General features: G+C 41.8%; 1 protein-coding gene across 1 annotated transcript in view; it reads left to right on the top strand.

Moving 5' to 3' along the window:
* The window catches only part of pcf11 (PCF11 cleavage and polyadenylation factor subunit), a 45717-nt gene that overhangs the window by 15487 nt on the left and 12571 nt on the right, over positions 1-17659 (top strand). Inside the window, exons 5-11 of the mRNA XM_068033921.1 lie at positions 2711-3894; positions 5351-5534; positions 8643-9519; positions 10983-12700; positions 13229-13331; positions 16847-16963; positions 17097-17217. Of these exons, the coding sequence (XP_067890022.1) occupies positions 2711-3894; positions 5351-5534; positions 8643-9519; positions 10983-12700; positions 13229-13331; positions 16847-16963; positions 17097-17217 (4304 nt within the window). The remainder of the gene's footprint in view (positions 1-2710; positions 3895-5350; positions 5535-8642; positions 9520-10982; positions 12701-13228; positions 13332-16846; positions 16964-17096; positions 17218-17659) is intronic.

A 17659-nucleotide genomic window follows, 5' to 3' on the forward strand; every position in this document is an offset into this window, starting at 1 on the left:
AGCAGTATTTATTGCCCATTTCTAGTTGCCCTGAAGTGGTGGTGATTCTGGGCTACCTTCTGAACTGACTCTGGCGATAAAGGAACAATAATGCACCAGTCAGCGTTTTTATTCTTTCTTGGGATGTGATCACTGGCAAGGCCAGCACTTACTACCCATCCCTAATTGCCCTTAAGGTGATGGTGAGCTGCTGCTTTCATCCACTGGAGTTCATGTGGTGTAGGTACACCCAAGTACTGTTAAGAACGGAGTTCCAGGATTTTGACCCAGCAACAGTGAACGAATGGGGATATAGTTCCGAGTCAGGATGCTGTGATTTGGAGGGGAACTTGCAGGTGATGGTGTTCTCAAGCATCTGCTTCCCTTATACTAGGTGGTAAAGGTCACAAGTTTGGAAAGTGCTGTTAAAGGAGCCCTGGCAAGTTGCTGCAGTGCATCTTGTAGATGGTACACAGTGCTGCCACGTGTGTCGGTCGTGGAGGAAATGAATGTTTATAGTGGTAAATGGGGTGCCGATCAAGCAGCTTTGTCTTGGTGTTGAGCTTCTTGAGTGTTGGAGCTGCACTCATCCAGGCAAGTGGAGAGTATTGCATCACACTTGAGACCTGTGCCTTGTAGATGGTAGACAGGCTTTGAGGAGTCAGATGAGTTACTCACTGCAGAATTCCCAGCCTCCGACCTGCTCTTGTAGCCACAGAGTGGTTGGTCCAGTTAAGTTTCTGGTCAGTGGTAACTTCAGAATGTTGAGGGAATCTGTGATTGTAATGCAGTTGAATGTGAAGGGGAGTTGGTTAGATTCTCGTGGAAGATGGTCATTGCCTACCATATGTATAGCACAAATGTTACTTGCCACTTATCTGCCTGAGCCTCAATGTTGTCCAGGTCATCATGCAGGCACAGACTGCTTCAGAATCTGAGGAGTTACAAATGCTGTGCAATCATCAGCATCCCCAATTCTGACCTTGTGTTGGAGGGAAGGTCGTTGATGGAGCAGCTAAAAATGGTTGGGCCAGGGACACTACCTTGAGGAACTCGTGCAGTGATGTTGTGGCATTGAGATGAATGGCCTCCAGCACAAACATCATCCTTTGTGCTGGATATGACTCCAGCCATTGGAGAGTTTCTTCCTGAGTCCCATTAGTAACTTCAATTTTGCTAGGACTCTTTGATGCCCTACTCATTCAAATACTGCCTTGGCGTTAACAGCAGTCACACTCTCTTCACCTCTCTTGAATTCAGTTTTTTTTTGCCATGTTTGGACCAAGGCTGTATTTAGGTCTGGAGTAGAGTGGCCCTGGCGGAACCGAAACTGAGCATTGATGGTATTGGTGAGTGTAAGTGCCGCTTGACAGCACTGTCAACAACACCTTTAACACTTTGCTGATTGAGAGTAAATTCATGGGGTAGGAATTGGCTGGATTGGATTTTTCCTGCGTTTTCCAGCCGTGACATTCCTGGGCAGTTTTCCACATTCAGGTAGATGCCAGTGTTGTAGCTGTACTGGAACAGCTTAGCTAAGGTCTTGGGCAGTTCTGGAGCAAGTTTTGGCAAGTTGACAAGGCTGCATTCATTACTTATCTCTGATTTCCCTGAGAGCAACTTGTTTACACAACTGAAGCCTTCTGCTTGAAAGGACATTAAGAGTGGGCTAGCCACATTGGCCAGTAGAGGTGGCAGATTGCCTTCCCTGAGCAATTAGTAAGCCAGTTGGGTTTTTAATTGACAATCCCGCAGCTTATGTGGTAACTTCCTGGTCCAGTTCCACAAATTGACATAATATTGAATTCAGTTTCACAACTTTCCATAGTGAATGCTCAATTTCAGGGTTGCTGGTCCATTGACACTATACTGCTGAAACAATAGAAAGGGTGTGTGATGGTGCATCACTTGGATTTAGCGCAAGTGCAGTTGGGGGAACTTAGGCCATGTGAAAGACGTGCCAGATAGGGGCAGTGACAAAGCCAAGTGGTTCCTGACCAGAATGACCATTATACGAGTTTGCATTATATTAACTATGCAGTTTATCCCATTTCATGATCTCCATGTTGTAAACATTGCAGATTCAGCAGCAGGTAGCGGGGAGAGGCAACACAGCCTCCAGTTAGCAAAGAACTACATGCAAGTTCTGGAATGAAAGCTTGTTTAGAGCAAGGGTGGTGGCGGGTGGAAATAGTCTTAACTGTCCCAGCGCAAAGTGCAGTCCCAGGTGATGTCTTGGGATTATCACTAATTCCTATTATATGTGGATTGAACATTTTAAAAAGAATGAGGAACATAATTACAGAAAGTAACCAACATTCAGAAACACTATGCAAGAAACTGCAAGTGCTGGAAATAAAAGTAAGCTGTCTAAAATACCCAGATCAACAGCATCTGTGGAGAAACAGGTTACTGTTTGAATTTTAACAGAGTTCTGATGAAGGGTTAGATACAAAGTGTTCTTTATATTCACAGATTTTGACGTATTTAACGTTTTGTGTTCTGGTTCTTACTCGTGACGAATGATGAAAACTGCCTTTGTTGAATACATGTAGATTTGCTAAAAATGTGCTTTTTGTGTGCTCGTGAGAAAACATACCTCCACAGGAATTTAATACAAATTCTTGCATTCTGGGTTTGAGTGTTAAATCATTTTGGCCTTTTTTTATGCAAGTGTCTAGATGTTCCTAATATTTTACTTTTGTTAATTTTGCATTTTTTCCCCCTATAGATTGCCTCACTTGCTTCCCAACATCCTATTCCTGATTCAGCAGTAACCCTTGGACATTCCAAACTACATGTGCCAATTACAAAGGTTTCTCCTATGCTTTCAATGGGAGCAGCAAAGCCAACTCCAGCTACAGTCAGACCCTTGCAGCAAGAATCAGCACAGTTAGAAAAGTCTCTGACAACACATGTTAGTGATACCAAAGTATCAAATAGAGATCCTCGCATAAATAGGCTCAGTCAACAGTCAACTCAGTCAAAAGATCCTGTTAAAAAGGAAGGCCCACTGCAAACTGAGAAATTTGATAAGACAGTAAGCAAAAGAAATAGCCCAGCTGGGGGATCTTCTGAGAGGGTGGAAAATCAAATTAGTGGATCAAAGCAAGACAAAGATAAGATCTGTGACAAATTGGCCAAAAAGGAATCCAAAGTTTCAGAAGGAAAATCTAAATTGGTATCGCCAGTGAAAAATAAGTTGCCTGTTAAAAATGCCAAAAAAATTGACAGTGAGAAGGCAAAAGTAGAAACCGGCAGAAGAGATCCAAGATTGCGCAAGTCTTCTCAAGATAAGACTGATAAAGTAGAAACAAAAGAAAAGAGGACAAGTGCTGAAAAAAAAGTAGAGGAAGATCAGAGTAGAGGAACCGAACGTAAACCTTCGATAAGAAATAAAGCAATCAATGGCATTCTGTTGAAAAATGAAAAAGATGGAAAAGAGATTGGAAAAGATACTTCTAAATCTGGAGGATTTAATTTTAGATCACATTCTAGATCTTCAAGATCATGCTCCCCAAGATCACGGTCACCGATATCACGGTCACCTGTATCACGTTCTGCCAGACAACGAGGTAGATTGTCACCAAAAAGGAGACGTATAAGTGTTTCACCACTCTCCAAAACACAAGACAAAGAAAAGTCGGTAAAGAGACCCCTATCTGATGAGTATAAACAGAATGCTAATAACTGGGAACGTCGAGATCTCAGAAAGAAAGCCAATACCAAACCAGAAGTAAGAGACCCAAGGAAACTGAAGAGGACACGGGAGGATCGAGGTCAGGAATCCCAGGTTACGCGGCCTGAAAACAGAACCTCCCCAAGACGCTCTCCTGAGCCAAAGGAGAATGTAGAAAACTGGCATGACCAACCATCTGCAAAAAGGTGGAAGTCTGGGTGGGAGGAAGCTAAAAGGTAAGTTAGGAATGTACAGGACCAGACATATCATTGTAGTCCATGTAGTTACTATTTTCTAATATCACTCAATCATCTCTTTTGCCAAAGTAGCCAATTCCCTTTTGAACTTGTTACAAGTATCTACCTGTACATGGGTAATCTGTTCCACATCATTAACCCCCATCTGCATAGTGTAATTAAATCTAAAGTTGTTCACTTTCCACTTGATTTGCTCACCTCTGTTCAAACTTGAGTCCATTTTCACTGGTTAGAGGCAGGTGAAGCAATTTATTAGACTTCAGTATATTTTGATGTCTTCACTGAGCCCACCTTTTCCACACAAAGTTACAACTTCATTCTGTCCTGGTAATTCAGATTATAGAATCATGGAGAAGAAAGCGGCCTATTTGGCCCATGCCTGTGTTACTCTTTAAGAAACTGTCCAATTATCCCACTCCCCTGTTCTTTACTCATAACCCTGTAAATTCTTCCTTTTGAGTTCTATGCAATTCCTTTTACACCTATCTTCAGGATTAGTTACTCTTCAAAGCCACATTTTTCCACTAGTGAACAGTTTTATACACCGTAATTAGAATCATTGTCTTATACAATCTCAGTAATAGCTCCTGAAGCTTGTGCAATTTGTAGCATGACCCTTGAGAACACTGCCCAGCAGTTACCCTGCCGAGTGTAGCCACCTTGACAGTGAAACCATCAGCTTTACACCCAAAACGTTAGCACCATTGGCTACAGTAAGCAATGTATCAGTACACCCAGATCCCTGTGTTGCATGCTGTGGTTTAGATTTGTGTTATATTCTTCTTTGTGTGGTATATGTGCTTTTGTTTATTTACCTTCCCTGGTCTTGTCACCTCGCATTTGTCTACATTAAATGACATCTGCCACTTGTCAGCTAGTCCAACCCAGGCATGCTGTATTTGGTCTGTATGTTCTTGTTCATCTCCTAAACCCCCCATCCCCCACACCCGTTTTGGATTGTCAGCAAGCCCTTAGTTTTTGTCCCCACTAATGCATTATTTATGTAGAATGGAAACTAATTAGCTATGGTCCTTGAGACACCCTTCATTCCTTCATGACTTTGTAGTGATACTAGTCTTCTGGGTTATGTGATGTACAATTGTGAACTTTTTCCATTCAAGAAATTGGGGTGTCTGATATATTTCTATGACTGCTACCAGGTACTGCAAAGTAATGTGATACTGTCTTTTACTAGCATCCCCTTGAGGGAATTGAAACTCAGTCTGGAAATACACAGAAATGCACAGCTGATGATCAGCTAAAGGAAAGAAAATTATTTCAGATGTCCCTTCATTGGAACATGCTCAAGGAAATTAATTTTTCTTTTTTGAGTGATAGGATTTTAACTCTAGTCCTCTATAGGAATCATTAAGCTATCGCTACAACCAGTAAATTACGTGATGGTAATACTTCATTATAAATCTTTGCTTTGTAGCTTGAAGCAGAAGCAAGAAACTCCGGCACATACAAAATTTCCTCATCAACAGAAGGATGTATATCCTGGAAATAAAGGTATTCTTTCACCTCGAACACCAAGGCAGCAAAGAATGAGTGTTGATGCAAACTTGCAAATCCCAAAAGAATTGACATCTGCTAACAAGAGAGATTTATTGAAAAGAGTAAGTGGAAATGTATTAAATACATTTTGTAATGTGTGAAATTGTTATACTTCGGTGTTAATCTTTTGCCCTGGTAGTAATGCTGCTTCCACATACTCAGCTATCTCACAGAATGTTTAATCAGTGGGGCAGGGGGTGTGAGGTGAAAAGGTGGAAAATTACCTTAGCACAGAATTTCTTGCTGAACCTTCAGAAAAAGATGATAGATTTAGAATTTATAGTAAAAAGGGTCTAGGTAGATATCAGCAAAGCTTATACAGCAATTTGACAGCCCAGTGGATACCTTACCGAGTGTGGCCACCTTCAAGCAAATTCATTATTTTGACAAAAAGTGAGTTTGTTCCTAGACCAAACATCCCAGACAAGGAAATTGTGAAACAGAAGCCCCCTCAATTATGTTTCTAAGCAGTAACTAAAGATAATTACAACAAGTATTGCCAACAATTTCAACAGGTCATATTTTGGATATGGAAGCTAAGGAGGATGGCATTGTGAAGGAGGGCTAAGAATTTGAAGACTTTCGAGGATGCTTTTATCAGCAATATTTGAAGCAATGCTGTGAAAATCACCACTTACAGGGACTGTACAAAGTTCCATTAGGCTAAGAAAATTCAGAATTTTCCTTTGTTTCTCAAAGTGAGACACTTTTGGTCACTCTTGACCTCTGGGTTTGAATCAGAAGTTGAAAATAATTAGTCTCCGACTATTCAGGCAGTGGAACGAGAAGACCGCAAAGATCTATACATCCCCATAACTATTATAAAATGGTTACAGCAGAGGCTGTTTGGCCCATGATGTCTGTGTCAACTCTATGCAAGAGCAACCCTGCTAGTCCTGCTCCCTAGCCCTTTCCCAGTAGCCCAGCAGTTTTTTTTCTGCAGGTGTTTATCCAGTTCCCTTTTGAAAGTCATGATTGAATCTGCCTCCACCACACTTTTAGGTAGTGTTTTCCAGATCCTAATAGCAAGCTGCACAAAAACAATTTTCCTCATGTCGTCGTTGGTTCTTTTGCCAGACGCCTTAAGTCGTTGTCCTCTGGTTCTCTAATCTTTCGCCATTGGGAACAGTTTCTCCCTATCTACTCTGTCTAGACCCCTCATGGTTTTGACCACCTCTCCAATCTCCCCTTGACTTTCTCTAAGACACCCTCAGCATCTCCAATCTATCCTCATAACTGAAGTCTCTCGTCCCTGGAACCATTCTTGTAAACCTTTCCTGCACCGCCTCTAAAGCCTTCATATCGTTTCTAAAGTGCCTGGCTACTTGACCAAACCCGACTACATGTGTCGGGGTCGGGCCTGTATTCGCTGTCCAGCAGTTGGGTTGGGCTGGATTGTACTGTTTGTTTTTTTTTAAATCTACAACTTTTTTTCTGTTTCAATAATATGTTTTTTTCGGGTTGGGTTGGGCATTTAAAAAAGTAAAAGGGCCCGGGCCGGGTTTTAATTTTATACCCGAGCCAGGCTTTAGTGCCCAGAATAGGACACAGTACTCCAGTTGAGGCCGGACCAGTTTTTTTTTGAATAAAGGTTCATGATAACTGCCTTGTTTTGTACTCCATTTATTTCTGTTTATCAAGCCCAACATCCCTTGTTTCTTTTTAACCACTTTCTCAACTTGCCTTGCCACCTTCAACATTTTACACATATACCTCTGGGTCTCTCTTCCTGCACCCCTTTTATATTGCCTCTCTATATTCTTCCAACTAAAATGTATCACTTCACACTTCTCTACAGTAAATTTCATCTGCCATATAACATCCATTCCAGCAGCCTGTCTATGTCCCTTTGTTCCATGGGCTTCAACTTGCTGACAAGTCTGTTGTGTGGCATTTCTTCAAATGCTTTTTGGAAGCCCATGTACACCACATCAACTGCACTACCCTCATCAACCTTCTGATACCTCATCAAAAAACGAACTTGATTGTCTTCAGCAAATCTGTGCTAGCTTTCCTTAATTAATCCGCACTTGGCCAAGTGACTAATTTTGTCCTAGGTCATCAAGGAGCCCTAGCTCCTTATGGCAGAGTCAAGAAAAGTCACCTGATAGTTATTGTGTAAGGCTGTTAGAGAAGTACAGTCCCAAGGTGATTTCCTCCTCCATGCTTGAACTGAATGATGGTTTAAGACTTGTGAGCGTGTCCTTAAACCGCAAACACAAAGTTATATGATTGCCAGAAAGTATTTCATATAGTTGTCACCCTCTGAACCAGGCTACTGGTGGATGTGGTAAATGTATGTAAAAGCCCTTTTAGGAAAGTACTTAACAGATTTCTGAGGGATCAAAACATTAGGGTTGTGGGAGGTGGTGGTGTTGGGTTAGTTAAGATCACACAATGATGAGACGCAGGTGACCATGATCTCCTGGAAGCTTGCTCGACTGCCTGAGATTTGGGAAGAAATTGGCCGCAGATTTTTTAAAATCTTACTCAGAAATTAGTATTGCTGTCAGGGGAAGAGTGGTTGACGACCCTAACTCATTTCCTTGTCCTTTTTAGTATGCTTGTGCATGAAAGTTGAACTTTAATAGAATGAGGAAAGCCATATTTATGGTAGGAAATGTATTACTTTATAATTTATTCAATTGGCATGGTCAGGAAAGAATTTGTTTTTCTGCTGAAAGCTGTTAGTTACTGGTCAGAGTCATTGATTCATTGTTTGAATTTGTGCAATTGGTTATCTATATTTCAAAAAGAATAGTCCATGATTTATTGATAAGTTCTTAACCCATAACACTATTTTCCCTTTCCTTCCTTCATTTTTCTTAGTGATGATTTGTGTTGAGTTATTGCTTCATGGGCAGTGATAGCACGACAGCACATCTCCAAATTGGGCATTTTTAATGTGTCTACGTTTTCTGGGCAATCTGACTAATTGGGTTGGAGACATCACAGTGCAATTTTGTAATTAACTTTATATCCATTTCTGTCCTGCATTAATAAAGCTAGCCAGTTTTCTTCTACCAAGTCTAGGGGATACAAATTTCTACTGCAATTGCTGTCCTTCCTCAGATCAAGTGTTTTTGAAACTGTTGTGTTAAAAGCTGGTGATTTTAATTAACCTGTGGCTTTTCATTTATGCAAGTTCTTAATCGGTTTTGTTTTCATAGGCAAATCAACGACTAGCAGCTGCAGAAATAAGTTATGATGAGTTTCTTGTTGTTGCTCATCAAATCAATCAGTTGTTCCAGTATCAAGAAGAAAAGAGTAGATCTAGTGACTGGCAAGTATCCCATGTTGCCCCCAGGAGTTTTAAAACTGAACTGAAGGGCGAATCTCCATTAGCTAGAGCCCAAGGTAAAGGTGCACCATTATCTGAAGCAGAACTGAGCTATCTTGAGCACATGTCTAAATTAAAAAGAACAAGAGTTCAGTTAGAACAATCACGTGAACTAGAACTTCGTCGGAAAACAAGAGAGGCTCGTAATGAGATATCAGGTGATCTTTCGCTTAGCATAAGGGAAGATGGTGACCAAGGAAGCAAGTCTCCGAGTTTGAGCAGCAGTTCACATTCGCTGATCGAAAGGCATGATGCAAGAGGTACTTTTCAGGAAAGAAAACTTGGAGAAAAAAGAGAGGCAAATGAGAGTGGCCATGCACATTATAGTGAAGGAAGGCATTCAGAAAGAAGAAAACTATGCGATGTCAAGCCTGTGAGACGTTCTCCTGTTGGTGATAAAAGACAGTCACATGACAAACGTGATCATGCATCGCCACTGCGTCAACATATGAATCCTTTGGATGAGGAGAGAAACCAAAGTAACATACGAGATGGCAGAAAACATGGAGATGAGAAGTTGCCTATTAAACAAATCGGAAGCTCTCCAATTCCTGAAGATCGGTATAAAACCGATTCTAATCATGGAAAGCTGTGTAACAACTGGACAGAGCCAAGGAACGAACACCATAAAGATCAGTGGCAGGGATCGAAACATCAGCCTGTGGTTGAAAGAGACCTTCAAGAATTTGATTCAAGAGATGGACAAGGTAAGTTTAGAAAAATAATTGACAGTTCTTTCAATTCACTTGTTTGTTTTTCCTGGATCACAATACACAAGCCCCAGTAACAGGTAAGCAGGCATGTCCTGAGAGATTTACTAATACTTTTGGCTATGGACAAGAACAGAAGCCATGCTATCTTCATACTGGAGTTTCTGTGCTTGGCACCTTGTTCCTTACTGTACTATTCAAGGTCAAGAAGTAGGCCAGGCTTCTATAAAATATTTTCCCCAATTTTTGAACTTTTACTGAAGGCATTAACTCAAGTTGTAAATGCAGTTCATCCAAGTGGTGGGAATAGCTCACCGAAGTGGCAACTGCCTTGTTTTTCACTAAACTTTAATTTGAGCTTAGGCGGTGGTTGTCGGCGGGATCTTGGCTCATGGAGGCAACTCAGCTAAGCACTGATTCTGCCCTCGTCCGATATCTATGCTTGCAGTTTAAACTATTATCTGGCTAGTGATTAGCAGTGAGAACCTGGCTGACTTAGAAAAGAGATTCTTTACCTACTCCATTGATTCTGAGGCTACTAATGTATCACTGGAGGACCTAGCTGGGATCAGCTAAGCACAGACAGGAATCAACTGTTGGGCATCTCAGCATTGAACTAATAAGCCATTTCCCCACTGAACCAGATTTGCCACTTTTACAGTTCACCACTTGCACTAGGTTTTATGGGAGATAAATCACATAGCATTTTTATTTTTCGTCACTAGGTGCTGACTCATGGTATCATGAGTGTCCATTGATCTGCAATACCTTTCCCATGACCATTCATGTACCAGATTATAGTGAATATTTGCAGGCTATTTCATTGTTCACAGCTAAGCTTGATCTTTGTTCAAATATCTGTGCATATATTTACCAGCCTGGGGTACTGGATAGTAATTGAATGTGGAAATCTTGGCAGATTATGCCCCCTTCCTCCTCCACACTCCTACCTCCCCAATTCTTAGCAAATGGACAAGTTTTACTGAATTCTACATCAAATATCATTCTTAAGGCACAAATATTTGTACATTTATTACTAGAATCACTAAAGCACTCACTTGTTACTTGTAAGTCTAATTTATATGTATTGCAGTGGATCCACTGTGGTTGGGCTGGTATAACTATTGGCCAGTCATACTGGACATTTTTCAAGAATTGAATTCTAATTATATATGAGAGCTAATTAGTTTTCAAAGAAAGGATTTTATTTGCTCAATATTGAATTGCAGATGAGTTTATTAAATTTTAGTGTTGCAGAGACTGCTATAGCAACTCTGCTGGGTACTAAAATTAATCCTGTATGTTAAAATGTACAGTATTAATCTGGTTTTGATAAAATTGATAGTTGTACCGTAGCAAATATTGTTTTGTTATTTTATGTCGGGTCTCTGAATCCTGCCCTGGCCGTTGGTGTTTAAGTTTGTCCAGATCAGTAATTTATATACTTTTGTTTTTATCAGACCTAAGAAAAGAAGAGCCAAGATCTCAGTGTGACCGTCATTCAGAGGAAAGACCTACTTGTGATGCACCACAGAGAGGCAGTGGACTAGTTGAAAATTCAAGGCTAAGATCTGGGGTATCTGAAATGCCTCAGAGATTTCGAGAAGTTACTGATAGATCCGGCCAGGGAAAATCTGGGTCTGCAAGAAATCTGGAAAAACTGAGAACTGATGAATCCATTGAACCAGACAGGACATGGCTTCGTAGTCGAAATGGATCTCCAAGCTGTGATGGGTGTATTGCTGGATCTAGGATGAGGTTGCAGGATCCCCCTGAACAGGTTGTCCAGCCAATTGATGGTGCCCCTGAGCAGCGTGGTCTTTGGATTGAGGGTATTCCGGGGCAACCCAGTGCACATTTTGATGGCCCAGTTGGTTCCCACTCTGGGCATCCTGGTGCGTGCTTTGATGGTCCACACCGAGGACAGCCTGGTGCATGCTTTGATTGTCCTGGTACTCTGCACCTAGGGCAGCCTGGTGTACGCTTTGATGGCCCAGGTGGTCCTCGTTCTGGTCTGCGCTTTGACAGTTCTCGCCCAAGGCAGCCTGGGCCACGTTTTGATGGTCCTCGCATGGGGCAGCCTGGACCACGTTTTGATGGTCCTCGCCCAGGGCAGCCTGGACCGCGCTTTGATGGCCCACACCTGGGACAGCCTGGAACACGCTTTAATGGTCCACACCCAGGGCAGCCTGGAGCACGCTTTGACAGTCCAGGTAGTCATCCTGGGATACACTTTGAAGGTCCACAGTCTGGCACTCGCATTGATGGTTCACACCCTGGGCAACCCTGTAGTCACTTTGACAGTCCAGGTGGCCATCCAGGGCAGCCCAGCACGCGCTTTGGCCCACACACAGGACAGCCAGGCACGCAGTTAGAGAATCCTGGAAGTCATTTAGGGCACCCTCGCTTTGATCCACATCCTGGACATGCTGCCATGCACTTTGATGGCCCACATCCTCGACAGTCTGGCACATACTTTGATAGCCCAGATGGTCTTCTAGGGCAGCCCCGTATACGTTTTGATGGTCCTCAGCCTGGGCACCCCAGTATTCGCTTTGACGGCCCAAATTCTCGCCTTGGGCAACCAGTTGCACGCTTTGATGGTCCACACCCAGGGCAACCCAGTAAACACTTTGATGGCCCTGGTGGTTGCCCAACACAATGTGCTGTGCGATTTGATGGTCCGCAACTGGGGCAGCCTGGCACGCACTATGACGGTTCAGGCGGTCACCCAGGCCAACCTGCCATTCGTTTTGATGGTCCTACTGGGACTCGGTTTGACATTATTGCTGCGCAGCCTGGTACATATTTTGATAGTTCTCGTGGGCCACAATTTGATGGGGCTCCGGTGCATCCTGATCCTAGATGCAGTGTCACTGGTCACTTGTTTAATGGTCATCCTCCAAGTTCACAGTACCAAGGGAGAGTATTTGATGGACAGCCTGGACCCAGATTTAATATGCCTCAAGGATCTCATTATAATGAATCTGTCGTACATGGAGCAACAACATTGGCCAACTCAAACTATGGGCCAGCTGGTCCTTGTTTCGACGGTCAGACGCCATTACCTCGGTTATCAGGACCCCATAATAATGACCAATATGATCCAACATGTGGAACGTTTTACAGCAATAACCTTCCTGCATCATTACCTGAAAACCTGCGGCAACTGCAACCTGTAAGCATCACATTTTTATTCCTTTCAAAGGGGAAAAGTCTTAAGTAAAAAATGGAAATTGTTATCTTTGGCTCCAGTAATTTGGCTATGTTTAGGTAAAGAAGTTCTTTTGTAATGCTAGGACCTTCAGATCAGAAGATCTCAGCAGCAGTCCTGGAACTGTGCTTTGTCAGTAGATTTTAAGTTGGGATGTCACTGAGGTGACCATAATTGTTTCCATGCACTTGACTATGGAAAGTCAAAATCAGTTCGTGCTCCTGATCTCCCTCTGATCTGATCTCTCCACAGTCGAAACAGAATGCTAAAACTTAATATTGAGGCTAATGTGAATAATGTAAATAGCCTTTTAAATAAGGCAGCTGTGAACTGCTGGTGCCTGTGGAATTGTATCCACAGTGTCTAGGAGAGGAGAGTAGAAAATTGGAGCGGAAAAGAAACTTCACATTACATTATTTCATAAGAGAAACAGCATAAATGTGATGGTTAATCTTAGTGGATATTTTCATGATCTGAATTTCTTTTTCATAGGTTAATGCCATGACTGCTTTTTCTCGCAATCATACTCCTTTTAGTCAAAGCCAGCAGTACATACCCCCTCAATCTTCTGTTGCAGTTACACAGATTCAACAAGGTATGTGTTTTCTGCCAATAAATTGAACAGATGAATTTCTTGTAATTTGCTTCACTCTTAACTTATGTAATGTACAGTAAGCGACAGCCACGTCTTAAGGCAAACTACCGAGCATCTCCAAATCCCCTTTCCTCTCAAGTCCTTAATGTGTTATCTCCGAAATCCATGTCGATCTTTCCCACAAATCCAGGTTTGAGCCTCTCAGAAGGTGTTTGATAAGGTGCCATGTAAAAAGTTATTGCACAGATTAGGAGCTCAGGGTGTAATGTGTTGGCGTGGATTGAGCATTGGCGAAGGTAGAGCGTCAGGATCAATGGGTCTTTTTCAGGTTGGAAAGCCGTAACTAGTGAGGTACCACAAGGAATGGTCCAAGGGCCTTAACTATTTACTATCTATATTAATGACCTGAAGGAAGGGACAGAGTGCAGTGTATCCTAATTTGCTGACGATACAAAAATAGGTGGGAAGGCATGTTGTGTTGAGGACATAAAGAATCCGCAAAGGGATATAGATAGGTTAAGTGAGTGGGCAAAAACTTGGCAGATGGATTTCAATGTGGGAAAGTGTGAGGTCATCCAGTTTGGTAGGAAGAATAAGGCAGATTATTATTTAGATGGAGAAAGACTACAAAATACTGCAGTACAGTGGGATCTGGGTGTTCTTGTACATGAAACACAAAATGTTAGCATGCAGGTGCAGAAAGTAATTAGGAAGGCAAATGGGAATTTTGGCCTTTATTGCTAGGGGATTAAAGTTTTAAAAAATAGGGAAGTCTTGTTACAACTGTACAGGGTGTTGGTGAGGCCACACCTGGAGTACTATGTACAATTTTGGTCCCTGTATTTAAGGAAGGATATACTAGCATTGGAGGCAGTTCAGAAAAGGTTCACTTGGCTGATTCCCGGGATGAAGGGGTTGTCTTATCAAGAATGGCCAAACAGGTTAGGCCTTTATTCATTGGAGTTTAGAAGAATGAGAGGTGATCTTATAGAAGCATATAGGATTTTAAGGGGGCTTGACAGGGTAGATGTTGAGAATATGTTTCCACTGGTGGGGGAATCTCGAACTAGGGGACATAGTTACAGAATAAGGGGGCACACATTTAAAACTGAGATGCGAAGGAATGTCTTCTCTGAGGGTGGTGATCTCTGGAATTCTCTACCTCAGAGTTGTGGAGGCTAGGTCAATAAATGTATTTAAGGAGGAGGTAGATAGATTTTTGAAATCTCTGAGTCGAGGGTTATGCGGAGCAGGCCTGAAAGAGGAGTTGAGGCCTGGGACAGATGAGCCATGATCTTATTGAATGGCGGGGCAGGCTTGAGGGGCTGAATGGCCTACTCCTGCTTCTATTGCTTGTGTTCTTATCAAGTTTCTTCCCCTGCCATTGTATTGAAACATGCCCTCATCAAAATCGCAAATTACATCCTGTGTGACTAGTAAACTATCCCTTCTCATCCTTGACCTATCTACCGCCTTTGACTGTTGATCCACTCCATCTTCCTCCTCTCCCTCCCACCCCCATGCCTGTTTTCTGTTGCCCAATGGATGGAACTACTCTTGATTGGTTTCACTTATATCTAGCCAGAAAATCAGTTGCAGTGGCTTCTCTCCCCACTCCCATGCCATTACCTATGGAGTCTTGCTTTGACTTCCTCCTGATTCTCGCCTACATGCTGCCCCTCGGCAGCATCGTCCAAAAGCATGCTGGAGCCACATATAGGCTGATAACACTCAGCTTTCGACTCCTCCACTGCCTCTGATGTGTTAGGCTTGTCCGACATTCAGAAATTTCCTACAATTAAATAATTGCAAGCAAGAAGCCATTGTCTTTGGTCCCCACCACAGAATCCTTTCTCTCGCTACTATCTGTCCTCCTATCCACTGTTTGAGACTGAAACAGTTTGTTCACAGCTGTGGTATCCAATTTGATCCTTCGCTGAACATTTAACCCCATATCTTCCTCTTCACGACTGCCTATTTCTACCTTTGTAACATTGCTCGTCTCCTCCCCTGCCTCAGCTCATCTGCTGAAACCCTCATCCATGCTTTTGTTACTTGTAGACTCAACTATTCGAAGCCGGCCTCACATTTTGCATCCTCTGTAAACTTGAGCTCATCCAAATCTTGTGAAGTCTTGTTCACCGATCATCCCTGTACTCACTGATCTACATTGGGTCCTGGTCCGCCAACACAGTTTTAAAATTCTCGTCCTTGTTTTCATATTCCTCCATGGTTGCATCCTTGCCAGTTTCTGTAACCTGCACCATCCTCTGTGATCTTTGCACTCCTCCAATTCTGGCCTTTTGCACATCCCCAGTTTATATCGCTCCAACATTGCAGCCATGCCTTCAACTGCCCAGACTGGGGTCTGCAGCTTTTTTTTTAACTTGAACATCCTTTTTTTTAAAAAAAAAAAATTGCCTAAGATAAAAACCATCCGCCGCAAAGCGAAAATTAGGCATTTCTAAACCAGATTCTTGACATTGCCAAGTGTTTCCGGTAGAATGTATAATTTGCATATGTAATATAGATGCATTGAATTTATATAACAGAAAAAAAGAAATTAAGATCGGCCCTAACTCTAAATCATTAACTTTTTTTCTTTCAAACAAACTTTAAATTAAGATGTGTAGAATTTAAAAAAACAAAATAGCTCTAATAACAGTCAGAATAATTTATCGTCTCATTTATATTAGAAACAATAGTGGTCGCAACCATAAAACCTGTTCCTCAGACCAAAGGTGTTATCAATAACCATGGTGTAGCTATACCACTCAAACAGGTTTATTTAAAGAATTATGATTTTCATTAAAATAATTTGGAACTCTGAAGTGTAGCATCATGATGAGCTTTTTATCCCCATAATAAAAACACTGCTTAGTTTTCCTGTCTTAATTACTTCTAGGCTTTTTAAAACATTAATAGGATCCAACTAGAAAGGATTGGGAGCCGCAGATGAGGTGTTAGAGCTGCAGGCCACAGACCCCCGGCCTGAATGAAACTCGAAATGAGTGTGCAAACATGAGGGGGAGGCTTTTTCCACCCCTGCTGCCCAATTACACTACCCCAAGATGATCAGTGTTCAATGTAAAAACAAGTCCAGCCAGGCGAAGGAGAGTGGTGGTGTATGATGACTGGTTGGACCGTCATTCAAGGAAGAAGCAAGCTGACTGGTTGGGGATGGAGGTGTAGAGGGAATTAATGTGTGATTCCCTTACAGTCCCTGGGTTCGTGGGCTTTAAAAACATGCGAACTGTGACTTATAGCACCACCAGAAGACTCATTTCATAATTAAAAACTTTCCAGACTGTAATTTTTACAGCCAGTTAATGGTGAGAAAGATGTTTGCATTTTAAAAGGTCATTCTGTAAATGTTGCATTAAACTAGTCTCTTGTCCAAGAATTGTCTAATATTAGCTTTATAGTGTGAAGCCTTGGATTTGAAATGCAAATAACCTTTTGGTGCTGACCGATTTCATGCAGTATTAAATTATCTGTCTGCATTAATATCACAGGATCATCTTTTGCACCTTTGGATAATCATTTGGGACAGCTGGACGTTAATGAGTTGTTTTCAAAGCTGCTTTCTACTGGAATTCTGAAGCCAAATCCAGTGGAATCCATCCCGACACGTAAGGTTTTTTTTTATAGAAACATTTTTTAAATGATTCATTGTTTTTCTGTCAATGATTGCAAAACCTAAATAATGATTAGATAGTGAAGAAGTGAAAGTGTAATTTTATGGTTTTGTTCTAATGAGTTTAGAGTCCGACGTGTTTCCAGAAGGTGATCCTCAGGCTCAATCTATAATTGAAGAGGATGAGGAAGAAGAAAATGAGGAAAACATTCCAGATCTTACTGGCTTTCAAATTGAGGAACTGAAACAGTAAGTAATTTCTAAACCAATTCCTGACTTTGAGCACAGCATTCATAAGGACTGTACATTTTGAAACCAGCTTCTATCAAGCTGAAGACAATCTGATGAAAGCAGTGCTGACCTTGACTGATCAACTAATATAAATACAGCTGTTATGACCTAAGTGGGATAAGTGCACTTTGTTTTCTAGTCCCACTTCTCCGCAGGTCACAACACATATTTTAAAAATGTATACCCAATTCCCGATTCGGGCAATCATATACTCTATCCCAGAATAAAATACACCAACCAGGTTTCTTTAATAAACAACAAAATTATCAGGTTATCAAAAAAGACTTATCCAGTAATTAAGCAAAGTATTAACACACAGATTGAAATATGAACGTTCCATTTTTAAATTCCCCCCCGAGAACACACACACGAGATTTTCTCCGCAGAGATCTGTTACAAA

Source organism: Heterodontus francisci, chromosome 6, assembly GCF_036365525.1.
Source record: "Heterodontus francisci isolate sHetFra1 chromosome 6, sHetFra1.hap1, whole genome shotgun sequence".
In the NCBI taxonomy this organism is placed as follows: Eukaryota; Metazoa; Chordata; class Chondrichthyes; order Heterodontiformes; family Heterodontidae; genus Heterodontus; species Heterodontus francisci.